The sequence below is a fragment of the Amphibalanus amphitrite genome, unplaced genomic scaffold (assembly GCF_019059575.1).
Source record: "Amphibalanus amphitrite isolate SeventyFive unplaced genomic scaffold, NRLGWU_Aamphi_draft 001283F_arrow, whole genome shotgun sequence".
In the NCBI taxonomy this organism is placed as follows: domain Eukaryota; kingdom Metazoa; phylum Arthropoda; class Thecostraca; order Balanomorpha; family Balanidae; genus Amphibalanus; species Amphibalanus amphitrite.
In genome coordinates, this window is record NW_024882776.1 from 155,253 (window position 1) to 169,190 (window position 13,938).

General features: G+C 53.4%; 1 protein-coding gene across 1 annotated transcript; it reads right to left on the reverse strand.

Annotated features, from left to right (window-relative positions):
* Positions 1-248: 248 nt before the first annotated feature.
* Positions 249-13,873, reverse strand: LOC122371838 (F-box/LRR-repeat protein 15-like). The gene is made up of 6 exons (XM_043348569.1): positions 13,831-13,873; positions 13,297-13,702; positions 10,359-10,535; positions 6,708-6,865; positions 5,675-5,806; positions 249-2,224 (listed from the first exon to the last, which is right to left on the reverse strand). The coding sequence occupies exons 2-6, from the start codon at positions 13,483-13,485 to the stop codon at positions 2,062-2,064; spliced, it is 819 nt and encodes a 272-aa protein (XP_043204504.1). The 5' UTR covers positions 13,486-13,702; positions 13,831-13,873; the 3' UTR covers positions 249-2,061.
* Positions 13,874-13,938: the final 65 nt, after the last annotated feature.

The window sequence follows — 13,938 nt, forward strand, 5'->3', positions numbered from 1 at the left end:
TCAGTCCTATAGCTCTAAAAATGTTGAGTGCAGAGCAGAAAGACTACCTGGGGGGGGGGGGTGGCAACCCCCCCCCCCCATGTGCGGGCGAGGGTTAAAAACCAAGATCGTCGAATCGAACGATACAGTTCGGTTAGCATGGAGACTGCGCCCGTGGCTGTTGATAGCGGCGTTTTCATGGTTTCCTACCAAATATAGTTATCACAGTGAAATGAAAAAATATGAAAAGGGAGCATGGTAACACGATTTAGACAACACATCAAATATTTTGACCAAGACATTAACTGGTCATGATTCAACACCAACACAAATCAAAGCATGCATGCACATTCAATTAGTATTGAATACATTGTAATGCAAAAATGTACAATATAAGTGTGCATTCAATGACTGAACGTTGATTGCACATAATTCGTTTACACTTGAAAATCCAAAACATATCACGCACATCATTCAGCGATAGGCATAAAGATGCAAATTCAATGTATGAATAAGCGAAACATAAAACAATATATGCATTGACATTAAATATTCAATTGTTGAATAGTAACCTACAAGAATTAGGTGCATAAGTACCTATATTCAGTCCCTGAATACGTTTATGTCCTCCAACAATTGCACGGTAAGATCAGTTCACCGTAGAATCAACACCTACACACAACAGGCCACCCCACCGGCTAAAGACGCACCTATGACGTCACAGGACACAGATTCACACCGTGTGACGTCACAGGGTATCAAACCGTAGTTCCCTATCACAACTTCAGCGTCAAAAATGTGATAAAATAGTCTGCCAGCGATCATCACAGGAAGCCACTTCACGACGTCAACATTTCGCCACTTTGCGGCGTCGTGTATGACGTCAAATAGTCTATCACCGGCAACTTCATGACGTCACTAGTACGAACCACCAACGCTGGATAATGAGACGCCACTAGTCTCACTACCAGAATTCAATATATGACGTCACAACTCCAACTATGTAGATTCAATTTATGACGTCACAATCCAACTATACGGAGCCACCTTATGGCGTTGCATCACTAACAGTGATCACTCTAGGACGCCATGATAATACAGCGCCTTTCAAACCCGGTATGGCGGGTGATCCCGATCCAGTCAGCTGTAGCAACTCTTTAACGAATCCTCATATCTGGTACAGGGCATACTCCATCTATGAGGGTATGGATATGAGGCGGCCTACTCATATCTGGTACAGGGAATATTCCATCTATGAGGGTATGGATATGAGGCGGCCTACTCATATCTGGTACAGAGAATACTCCATCTATGAGGGTATGGATATGAGGCGGCCAACTCATATCTGGTACAGGGGGTAATCCATCTATGAGGGTATGGATATGAGGCGGCCTACTCATATCTGGTACAGGGAATACTCCATCTATGGGGGTAAGGATATGAGGCGGCCTTCTCATATCCGGTACAGGGGATACTCCATCTATGAGGGTATGGATATGAGGCGGCCAACTCATATCTGGTACAGGGGGTAATCCATCTATGAGGGTATGGATATGAGGCGGCCTACTCATATCTGGTACAGGGGATACTCCATCTATGAGGGTATGGATATGAGGCGGCCTTCTCATATCTGGTACAGGGAATACTCCATCTATGAGGGTATGGATATGAGGCGGCCTTCTCATATCTGGTACAGGGGATACTCCATCTATGGGGGTATGGATATGAGGCGGCCTTCTCATATCTGGTACAGGGAATACTCCATCTATGAGGGTATGGATATGAGGCGGCCTTCTCATATCTGGTACAGGGAATACTCGATCTATGAGGGTATGGATATGAGGCGGCCTTCTCATATCTGGTACAGAGAATACTCCATCTATGAGGGTATGGATATGAGGCGGCCTACTCATATCTGGTACAGGGGGTAATCCATCTATGAGGGTATGGATATGAGGCGGCCTACTCATATCTGGTACAGGGAATCTACTCCATCCATGAGGGTATGGATATGAGGCGGCCTACTCATATCTGGCACAGGGAATACTCCATCTGCGAGGGTACAGATATGAGGCGGCCTTGTCATATCTGGTACAGGGGGTAATCCATCTCCCAGGGGTGTGCCCGCGGCTCCGGCCGGTCCACTGAACAGCGCGCGCGCAGAGCACGCAGTGTGCGCTCCGTGACGTCACGGCAGTCAATGACCTCCAGGTGGGTCAGCTGGCGCAGGTATTCAGCCACGTATCTGCCCGGCAGAGAGTACAGCGAGGTGAGGGTCGGGGGTTCGATTCTGGGGCGTGAATAAAGCCCTATCAGTGTGATAGCGGTTGGATCTGACCATATGTACAGGGTGGGGCAGCATAATCGGGAATAAATATCAAACGGGATTATTTGGTCATGAATCTAAAAATATAGCTCCAAGCACTATTTTAGCAACATCCTATCAATCGGTCACCTTTTACCTATCCCTCATCCTATTTGACCGCCCTCGGCGTCGATGACCTTCTCAAGGCGGGTCCAAAAGCACGCGCATGCACGTGCAACCTCCTGCTTGTCAATGTCCATGATCGCCCATCAGCTTCGTACCTTGCACTGAAGACTGTTTTTACTGATGATAAGTTGTTCATTAAACTTCTACCAAAAAACGCTCCATGTAAAGAATTTGGTCGGATTTAAATCGGCGGAGTTGAAGGACCAGAAGTTTTTGGTTCATCTCAGGTGGAGGTGCCCTACACAATAACATGTCGTCCTCACTGCAGTACCAGCACGGACAGAGTCCTCGTAAGACGTGATTTGGACCGTCAGTGATCCTCTCTTCCGACGGCTCCACGTGAGTCTGCCAGAGTGCGGATGTATTTACCACAGGTGCTCATTTTATCCGGGCTCGATGAAGTAGGGTGCACCACGTGCACCTCCCTTGAAGACCACCCATAGGTCCATCACCCCAACAGGATGTTTACTTTGCATGACCGCTGGAATATTCTCGATACAATCCCCTATATGGCATTCCATTCTTTTTTATCGTATTCCAGTCGGTGATAAGATTTTTTGTCGCTGAAGTTTTGAACATTGTTTCTTTTTAATATGCTCAAGTGCTTCTTCCTTATATTCAAGTGAGTCATCTTGTATGTCCTCTGCTAAGAGTTATTTTACGACGATTACGTTAACCTGTTGTCCTAAGTATCCCCACACAATCCTTATCGTCCGTGATAACACGTTGACCTGCCCAGCAACCTTTACGTGGAATTGCAGGGTTTTAAACAAAATGTTCTTGTTTTACTTGTTTAACATTAGTGTCTATGGGCGCGCGCAAAGCACTTGGAGCACCGTCGAACTATTTTGCTGCTCTTTTCCAGGAAGTTGCATGCTCATGGATGTAGTCATGTCAGATGATGCACAACTTTTGGGCGTTTCATTGCCATAATATAATTTATAAAAATAATGCCATGCCTACTCATGATCAGAGCCCAAAAAGCATTCCCGATTATGCTGCCCCACCCTGTAGACATCATCATCACTCAATATGAACATACCAAGCAACATCAGCTGACGTCAAGACACCCTGAACATCAGCCAACACAACACACACCCCGGGCTGACAATACTGACATCGGACATCACAACGTTCTGAGTTATTAAGACGTCTCTACAGCTCATCAAAATATCGCGACGGACTGCCTGGTACCCTCAGATCAGCAGCTGACGTCCTTATATCACTGGCACGTCTATTTATTTAGATATTCATCTAATTGTGCGTCTATCCATGAAAGCATGGTTCTTCAAGACAGAACGTGAATATTAACCTATTGTATACATGCACGTTGTTCAAACGACACTCAACTTTCTACCAAAGACGACTCGTCTCAGCCACGTTAACCCGCGCCCTGCTGGGGGGGGGGGGTGTTTGAACACCCCCCCCCCTTGTGGTTTTTCGCGAATATCTCAAAAACGGCGGCGCGGAGCGCCGCCGTTTTTGGTACACCTTATCATACATCAATTCTACACATGTTGTGAAAATTTCAGACCAAGGTCATTCAAGGTCAGGTCACCAGGTCACTTGAAGTGACCTCACCTCATAAAAAGTTTCAATGTCTGTCATAGCTACACCGAGTGACCGATCGCTTTGAAACTTTCAGCGATTGCTAAGAGCAATAGCATGTACAAAATGTATATCTCAGAATTTTGATATCGATGCCCTAAGGTCAGGTCAATTTTGCGACCTCCCCATTATAAGTCAATGGGAGAAAATTGAAATGCGCCTCCTTTGGACGAAAGACATTATAAACACTCCCAAACACTGAATTACAAGTGGTTTAGACACACTGAACATGAAAATGGTGTCCGTGACCCAATGTTTATGCCCTGAGGTCATCTTAGGTCACGAATGGTATCTAACAGTTTTTCGCAAATAACTTTTGATAGAGGCATGCTAGAGCGATAAAAACGCCTTAGATGTGTTCAGCTCGACGATACGGATCGACTGATATGCAACATGACCCTTTCCGGTCAGGTCATGACCTTGACCTGAGGTCAAATTTTCAAGTTGACCTTTCAAGGTCAAGTTATAGTTCATTCGATGCGTCTTGACGAGAGGAACACGATGCCGGTAAAAGTAAGCTCGTACAATGCTTGGGTCAAAAGTTATTGCAGAAAAACTGTTTCCGAAAAAATCGGCTATTTTTGCAGTTTTTGCCCCCTGCCGGCAAAACCGTTGACGTTAGGTCAAATCTGAGAGAATTACTCAGAAAGGGCGTTAATAGGGCTATCGAATGCGCTTTTCCGCGGCGCTGTAGCTCTATTGGTTCCCGAGTTATGCGTTGGCTTCTTGGAAATTGTCGACATTCGACCTGGAAATCGGCGAAATTTTGCCTTCAATGACCTCTGGTGACCTGACCTTTGACCTGACCAAAAAATTGACTGAAGTGATTTCCTCATTATTTTTGACGCTCTTTCGAACGCCGCCTTCCGCGTATCGCTACGTGGCCCAGGAGCCGAGTTAGAAGGGGGGGGGGTGTTCAAACACCCCCCCCCAGCAGGGCGTGGAAATCCAGGACCCCCAGCCGGGCGCGGGTTAACACAAAGCTACACGTTTCTAGACAGTCTGATGAGATCACGCACAGAAAGGTCAACACGCTGGAAGTGTCTAGGGACCTCTCTGGGCCGTGGGTTCCCTCCCTGCGGCGCCTACTCACGTGCTGGCAGGGTCGGTGGTCCGTCGGTTCGTACTCACGTGGTCTGTATGTCCGTCGGTTCGTACTCACGTGGTCTGTATGTCCCTGCGGCGCCTACTCACGTGCTGGCGGGGTCGGTGGGTCCGTCGGTTCGTACTCACGTGGTCTGTATCAATGTCTGTCGGTTCGTACTCACTCGGTCTGTATGTATGTCTGTCGGTTCGTGCTCACGTGGTCTGTGTGTCCATCGGTTCGTATTCACGTGGTCTGTATGTATGTCCGTCTGTTCGTACTCACGTGGTCTGTTTGTATGTCCGTCTGTTCGTACTCACGTGGTCTGTATGAATGTCCGTCGGTTCGTACTCACGTGGTCTGTATGTTATATGTATGTCCATCGGTTCGTATTCACGTGGCCTGTATGTCTGTCGGTTCGTACTCACGTGGTCTGTATGTAATATGTACGTCCATCGGTTCGTACTCACGTAGTCTGTATTCTGTATTTATGTCCATCGGGTCGTACTCACGTGATGGCGTGGTCGGTGATCCTCCAGCAGCCGCGCAGTCCCAGCCGCCGGACACGCGGACACTGACAGGAGAGTATGGCCACGGTCCGGTCCGTAGTGGCGTATATACGGGATATGTCCACCTCCTCCAGACTGGAACAAAACGAAACAGCAGGCAGTTAGGACAGCTGATACTGAAACAGAGGTACGGCCCGCGGTGGCGTATACATATATGAGGAGATAAGTTGAACATACTATGCTCACCTCCTCCAGACTGGAATACAGGGATAGTAACGGGACCATATAGCGATAATACCGAGATAATATAGGGATAATACCGGGGTTACACCCCGCAGCCGGCCAGGTCTATCCTAACCTCTAGTCTCCTAGGGTACCTACTCCTTAGTGAGTCGCTCACTTGGGCTGTTCCGAGAACAGCTCGGCCAGTGTGGCGTCGTTGACTCCCCAGCAGCTATCCTAAACCCCAGTCTCCTGGGGTACCTACTCCTTAGGGAGTCACTCACTTGGGTTGTTCCGAGAACAGCTCGGCCAGCGTGGCGTCGTTGACTCCCCAGCAGCTATCCTAAACCCCAGTCTCCTGGGGTACCTACTCCTTAGGGAGTCACTCACTTGGGTTGTTCTGAGAACAGCTCGGCCAGCGTGGCGTCGTTGACTCCCCAGCAGCTATCCTAAACCCCAGTCTCCTGGGAAACCTACTCCTTAGGGAGTCACTCACTTGGGTTGTTCCGAGAACAGCTCGGCCAGCGTGGCGTCGTTGACTCCCCAGCAGCTATCCTAAACCCCAGTCTCCTGGGGTACCTACTCCTTAGGGAGTCGCTCACTTGGGCTGTTCCGAGAACAGCTCGGCCAGCGTGGCGTCGTTGACTCCCCAGCAGCTATCCTAAACCCCAGTCTCCTGGGGTACCTACTCCTTAGGGAGTCACTCACTTGGGTTGTTCTGAGAACAGCTCGGCCAGCGTGGCGTCGTTGACTCCCCAGCAGCTATCCTAAACCCCAGTCTCCTGGGAAACCTACTCCTTAGGGAGTCACTCACTTGGGTTGTTCCGAGAACAGCTCGGCCAGCGTGGCGTCGTTGACTCCCCAGCAGCCGGCCAGGTCCAGTCGGACCAGGTGCCGGAGGTGGAGATTCAGTACCTGGAGAGCGGACGGCGAGAGCCAGCAGCAGTCGCGCAGCGCCAGCTCAGTCAGACCCTGTGGGGTATACAGATACAGTCAGACCCTGCGGGCAGCACCAGCTCAGTCAGACCCTGTGGGGTATACAGATACAGTCAGACCCTGCGGGCAGCACCAGCTCAGTCAGACCCTGCGGGCAGCAGATACAGTCAGACCCTGTGGGGTATACAGATACAGTCAGACCCTGCGGGCAGCACCAGCTCAGTCAGACCCTGCAGGACATGGGATAGGTACAGTCAGACCCTGCGGGCAGCACCAGGTCAGTCAGACCCTGCGGGCAGCACCAGCTCAGTCAGACCCTGCGGGCAGCAGATACAGTCTGCCCGCTCAGTCAGACCCTGTGGGCAGCAGATACAGTCAGACCCTGCGGGCAGCAGCAGATACAGTCAGACCCTGCGGGCAGCAGCAGATACAGTCAGACCCTGTGGGCAGCAGATACAGTCAGACCCTGCGGGGTATACAGATACAGTCAGACCCTGCGGGCAGCACCAGGTCAGTCAGACCCTGTGGGGTATACAGATACAGTCAGACCCTGTGGGGTACACAGATACAGTCAGACGCTGCGGGCAGCACCAGCTCAGTCAGACCCTGCGGGCAGCAGATACAGTCAGACCCTGCGGGGCATGGGATACAGTCAGACCCTGCGGGCAGCACCAGGTCAGTCAGACCCTGCGGGCAGCAGATACAGTCGGACCCTGCGGGGCATGCAGACACACAGCGAGACCCTGCGGGGTACAGTCATACCCTGTGGGATACAGTCAGACCCTGTGGGGTACAGTCAAACCACTCACCACATGATGCGCCGATTCAGGCGGTTCTGTAACAGCTCAAAACCTTTCTCCTAAACTTCACACTGAAACAGTCATCTGGGCCTGGCGAACCCTCTGGTAGTGAAAGCCAAGGTGACATTATTTTGCGGCGATCTCGGCCGGTCCTATGTTGTCTGTCAGAGAGATGTCCGTATGTTGTCATGGATAATTGCAGATATTCTCTTCGCCAGTGATCCCATAACGACAGAGACGCTCTGACAGTACGTGTAGAGCAGGCCGGGATATGGTGCCCCTGCGTGTCCACCGGCGGCGGGGCGGCCACACCAGACAGACAGAAAATGGCGTCATCAACCGGTCAGCGAGACACGCCGTCACGGCGGCAACGGTAGTTTGGCTACGGCCGACAGAGGGCAGCAATGGCAACAACCAGCGCAGACAGGGGCACCAGCGGCCACAGCTACGGCCGACAGACGTTTGCTGGCGAGGTTGGCAGCAGCTACGGCCGATAGCAATAGAGGGTAGCGGCCGGCGGCCAGGACAGTAGCAGCCACAGACAGGGCGGACAGCAGCCACAGCCAGGGCGGACAGGACAGAAAAGGTCACAGCCAGGGCGGACAGGACAGAAGAGGTCACAGCCAGGGCGGACAGGACAGTAGAGGTCACAGTCAGGGCAGACAGAACAGTAGAGGTCACAGTCAGGGCAGACAGGACAGTAGAGGTCACAGCCAGGGCGGACAGGACAGTAGAGGTCACAGCCAGGGCGGACACGACAGTAGAGGTCACAGCCAGGGCGGACAGGACAGTAGACGTCACAGACAGGACAGTAGAGGTCACAGCCAGGGCGGACAGCAGCCACAGCCAGGGCGGCCAGGACAGTAGAGGACACAGCCAGGGCGGACAGGACAGTAGAGGTCACAGCCAGGGCGGACAGGACAGTAGAGGTCACAGCCAGGGCGGATAGGACAGTAGAGGTCACAGCCAGGGCGGACAGGACAGTAGAGGTCACACCCAAGGCGGATAGGACAGTATAGGTCACAGCCAGGGCGGACAGGACAGTAGAGGTCACAGTCAGGGCGGACAGGACAGTAGAGGTCACAGCCAGGGCGGACAGGACAGTAGAGGTCACAGCCAGGGCGGGCTGGACAGTAGAGGTCACAGCCAGGGCAGACAGGACAGTAGAGGTCACAGCCAGGGAGGACAGGACAGTAGAGGTCACAGCCAGGGCGGACAGGACAGTAGAGGTCACAGCCAGGGCGGACAGGACAGTAGAGGTCACAGCCAGGGCGGACAGGACAGTAGACGTCACAGACAGGACAGTAGAGGTCACAGCCAGGGCGGACAGCAGCCACAGCCAGGGCGGCCAGGACAGTAGAGAACACAGCCAGGGCGGACAGGACAGTAGAGGTCACAGCCAGGGCGGATAGGACAGTAGAGGTCACAGCCAGGGCGGACAGGACAGTAGAGATCACAGCCAGGGCGGATAGGACAGTAGAGGTCACAGCCAGGGCGGACAGGACAGTAGAGGTCATAGTCAGGGCGGACAGGACAGTAGAGGTCACAGCGAGGGCGGACAGGACAGTAGAGGTCACAGCCAGGGCGGATAGGACAGTAGAGGTCACAGCCAGGGCGGACAGGACAGTAGAGGTCATAGTCAGGGCGGACAGGACAGTAGAGGTCACAGCCAGGGAGGACAGGACAGTAGAGGTCACAGCCAGGGCGGACAGGACAGTAGAGGTCACAGCCAGGGCGGACAGGACAGTAGACGTCACAGGCAGGACAGTAGAGGTCACAGCCAGGGCGGACAGCAGCCACAGCCAGGGCGGCCAGGACAGTAGAGGACACAGCCAGGGCGGACAGGACAGTAGAGGTCACAGCCAGGGCGGATAGGACAGTAGAGGTCACAGCCAGGGCGGACAGGACAGTAGAGGTCACAGCCAGGGCGGATAGGACAGTAGAGGTCACAGCCAGGGCGGACAGGACAGTAGAGGTCACAGCCAAGGCGGATAGGACAGTAGAGGTCACAGCCACGGCGGACAGGACAGTAGAGGTCACAGCCAGGGCGGACAGAACAGTAGAGGTCACAGCCAGGGCGGACAGGACAGTAGAGGTCACAGCCAGGGCGGACAGAACAGTAGAGGTCACAGCCAGGGCGGACAGGACAGTAGAGGTCACAGCCAGGGCGGACAGGACAGTAGAGGTCACACCCAGGGCGGACAGGACAGTATATGTAGGTCACAGCCAGGGCGGACAGGACAGTAGAGGTCACAGTCAGGGCGGACAGGACAGTAGAGGTCACAGCCAGGGCGGACAGGACAGTAGAGGTCACAGCCAGGGCGGACAGGTCAGTAGAGGTCACAGCCAGGGCGGACAGGACAGTTATCACAGCCAGGGCGGCCAGGACAATAGAGGTAGGGATACGGACGAAATGTTCGTATTGCAAACGTTCGTAAGCCAGAGGTATAACTGCTGCGAATGCACGAAGGCAAAGGTATCAAGTACGCATCGCAAACGTCCTTAGGGCACCTATCAACTTTGAAGTCCGTGTAGTCAAAAGCACGAAGATAAGGCTAGGTTCGGTTGGGTTTGGTGGGCATTGGACAAATTAGCAAATTGTAAGGCAAGCTATTATTTATCTATACGGTTTTATTGCTTACGTGCCTTCGTCCATTTGTGTAGCACTTTTGTCACACGTACTTTTGCAACATCTAAATATTTTAGCCACAATTCGTGCTGTCGCTTACCTTACATGTGACTGCCAGTGTCTGTATGACGGGGTTTCCCAGACTCTGGCAGCCGGCCAGGCTCACACGGCGCATGCGCGGGCTGGCGGCGATGACTGGTCGGACGGTGGAATCTTCTGTCCATTTACACTGGGACAGGTCCAGCTCCGCCAGGCCGCCGGCGTGGTCAGACAGCACCTGTACAAACGACGGCGCGTGGAATCAACACTGGATCACTGAGCTCTGCCGCGGAATCAACACTGGCCCACTGAGTTACTGAGCCTGTCGAATGGCACAGGGAATCAATATTAACAGCTGGGGAACAGCGGGAATAGGCTAACCGAGTTCTGCGGCGGGGTCGCGGACAAAACCTGTCTAAACAGCACGGGGAATCGATACTGACGGCTGAGGAACAGGGGGATGAGTTCTCTAACGTGATGGGATAACACCTGTCAAACGCCACAGGGAGTCAATAAACCCTGCTGAAACACCAAACAATGCGGCAATGATCGATTAGGGTTCAGGGAATGTGAGAGGCATAACAACAGTATTACACTAGGATATTCACAGGCCTTGCGTCTAGTCCCATAAAGTGACATATGAACTGTGAACCCAGACCCAGAGAGGATACCTTGCACATCCCATTCTGGCCTGCTCCAGTCACCTCCACTGTCCCAGGCGCGGCCGCCCCTCCCGCCACCCTCTCTGTGCCACTATCCCAGCTGTCTTATCCCACCCCGACTGTCCCAGGCTGTCCCATTTTCATCCCACCTGTCCTGCCTATCTACCATAACCTCATGTCTGTTCCACCTGTCATTCAAGCTGTCCCACTTGTTCCAGCTATCCAGTTATTCCAGCTATTCACTTGTTCGCTATTTACTTGTTCCAGCTATTCCAGTCTCCAGATCGTCAACCTATAATTCCAGCTGCACCCACAAATGTATCACAGTCATCGATCCAAAGTGCCTCCCACCTGTCCCTGTTGTCACCCAGCCTGTCCCACTCCCATCCCAAATGTCCCCTCACCCATTCCACCTGTCCCTGTTGTCACCCAGCCTGTCCCACTCCCAACCCAACTGTCCCCTCACCCATTCCACCTGTCCCTGTTGTCGCCCAGCCTGTCCCACTCCCAACCCAACTGTCCCCTCACCCATTCCACCTGTCCCTGTTGTCGCCCAGCCTGTCCCACTCCCAACCCAACTGTCCCCTCACCCATTCCACCTGTCCCTGTTGTCGCCCAGCCTGTCCCACTCCCATCCCAAATGTCCCCTCACCCATTCCACCTGTCCCTGTTGTCACCCAGCCTGTCCCACTCCCAACCCAACTGTCCCCTCACCCATTCCACCTGACCCTGTTGTCACCCAGCCTGTCCCACTCCCAACCCAACTGTCCCCTCACCCATTCCACCTGTCCCTGTTGTCACACAGCCTGTCCCACTCCCAACCCAACTGTCCCCTCACCCATTCCACCTGTCCCTGTTGTCGCCCAGCCTGTCCCACTCCCAACCCAACTGTCCCCTCACCCATTCCACCTGACCCTGTTGTCGCCCAGCCTGTCCCACTCCCAACCCAACTGTCCCCTCACCCATTCCACCTGTCCCTGTTGTCGCCCAGCCTGTCCCACTCCCATCCCAAATGTCCCCTCACCCATTCCACCTGTCCCTGTTGTCACCCAGCCTGTCCCACTCCCAACCCAACTGTCCCCTCACCCATTCCACCTGACCCTGTTGTCACCCAGCCTGTCCCACTCCCAACCCAACTGTCCCCTCACCCATTCCACCTGTCCCTGTTGTCACACAGCCTGTCCCACTCCCAACCCAACTGTCCCCTCACCCATTCCACCTGACCCTGTTGTCACCCAGCCTGTCCCACTCCCAACCCAACTGTCCCCTCACCCATTCCACCTGACCCTGTTGTCACCCAGCCTGTCCCACTCCCAACCCAACTGTCCCCTCACCCATTCCACCTGTCCCTGTTGTCACACAGCCTGTCCCACTCCCAACCCAACTGTCCCCTCACCCATTCCACCTGTCCCTGTTGTCGCCCAGCCTGTCCCACTCCCATCCCAAATGTCCCCTCACCCATTCCACCTGTCCCTGTTGTCGCCCAGCCTGTCCCACTCCCAACCCAACTGTCCCCTCACCCATTCCACCTGTCCCTGTTGTCGCCCAGCCTGTCCCACTCCCAACCCAACTGTCCCCTCACCCATTCCACCTGACCCTGTTGTCACCCAGCCTGTCCCACTCCCAACCCAACTGTCCCCTCACCCATTCCACCTGTCCCTGTTGTCACCCAGCCTGTTCCACCCACTCCCATCCCAAATGTCCCCTCACCCATTCCACCTGTCCCACACCAATGCTATGTTTCGCATCTGAAACCCACATACTCCACCTGTCATTCCATCTGACCTTCATGTGTCCCTCTGTCTCCAATTTCATCCTGTCCTCCTATCCCAACTGTCCCTCTGTCTCCTTCTGTCCCCAGGCCCAATGTCCCTTCTGTCCCAAATGTCCCAAATGTCTCCATCCTGTCCCAAAAGTCCCAAATGTCTCTCCTGTCCCAAATGTCCCTGTCCCTAGTGTCCTTCCTGTCATCTGATGTCCTTCCCATGCAATGCAACTCCCTGTCCTACCAGGATTCCCTGCAGTTGTCCCCATCTTTACCCACCTTTCACCCTAGCCTCCCCATCTGGCACATCAGCTCTCCTGTTTGTCATTTGCATTCCATTGATAATTTACATCACACCCGCATGTATCAACCACCACCTGACCGTCCCTCACCTCCCACCTGTCCCAAAATGTGCTCCCGCCTGTCCCAAAATGTCCTTCTGCCTGTCCCACAATGTCCTCCTGCCCATCCCACAATGTCCTACCTGTCCCAAAATGTGTTCCCACCTGTCCCACAATGTCCTCCCACCTGTCCCACAATGTCCTCCAACTAATTCCACAATGTGCTCCCACCTGGATGGCCTCCCGGGTGATGCAGTTGTTGCCGGCCAGGTCCAGGACCCTCAGTCGGCCCAGGTAGCGGTCCACGGCGTCCCTGAGGTCGCGGCACGTCCCCCGCAGCAGGAACAGGCTCTGCACGGACAGACAGCTGAGGACATGGGGGAAGAGGACGTCCTCCTGAGGCAGGGCCAGAAGGTGCATAGCTGGGGTGCTTGGGATGAGCAGGGGACAGACAGACAACAGTCACCACCTGGACGATGTAGACACAGGTTTGGGATGGTGTCTTGAGCTGCAGGATCTTCTGAACTGCAAAATTCCTGAATTTCCAGAATAATATGAAGTATGTGCTGTTGCCTTGGAGCTGCTAGATGTGTAGGTAACTCTTCGCTCTTGGGATCTTATACCTAACTCCCAAAATCTGCAATCAGAGGCAACAGTACAGGAAGCAGAAGTCAGTAGAAAACATTGATAAGGGCTGTGTTGATTAATTGATTAATGTGTTGATTAATTAATTGAGTTTCCCTCTGATCCTCGGCCTGGACGGACGCTCCTCTCAGTCGCTCCTCAATCCGGATCCGACCCTACAGGTTGCGCGCCAGATTGTGTTAGCGGTCAAGGCCAAGGTCACAGTTGGAAGAAATAGTGCGGAGAAAG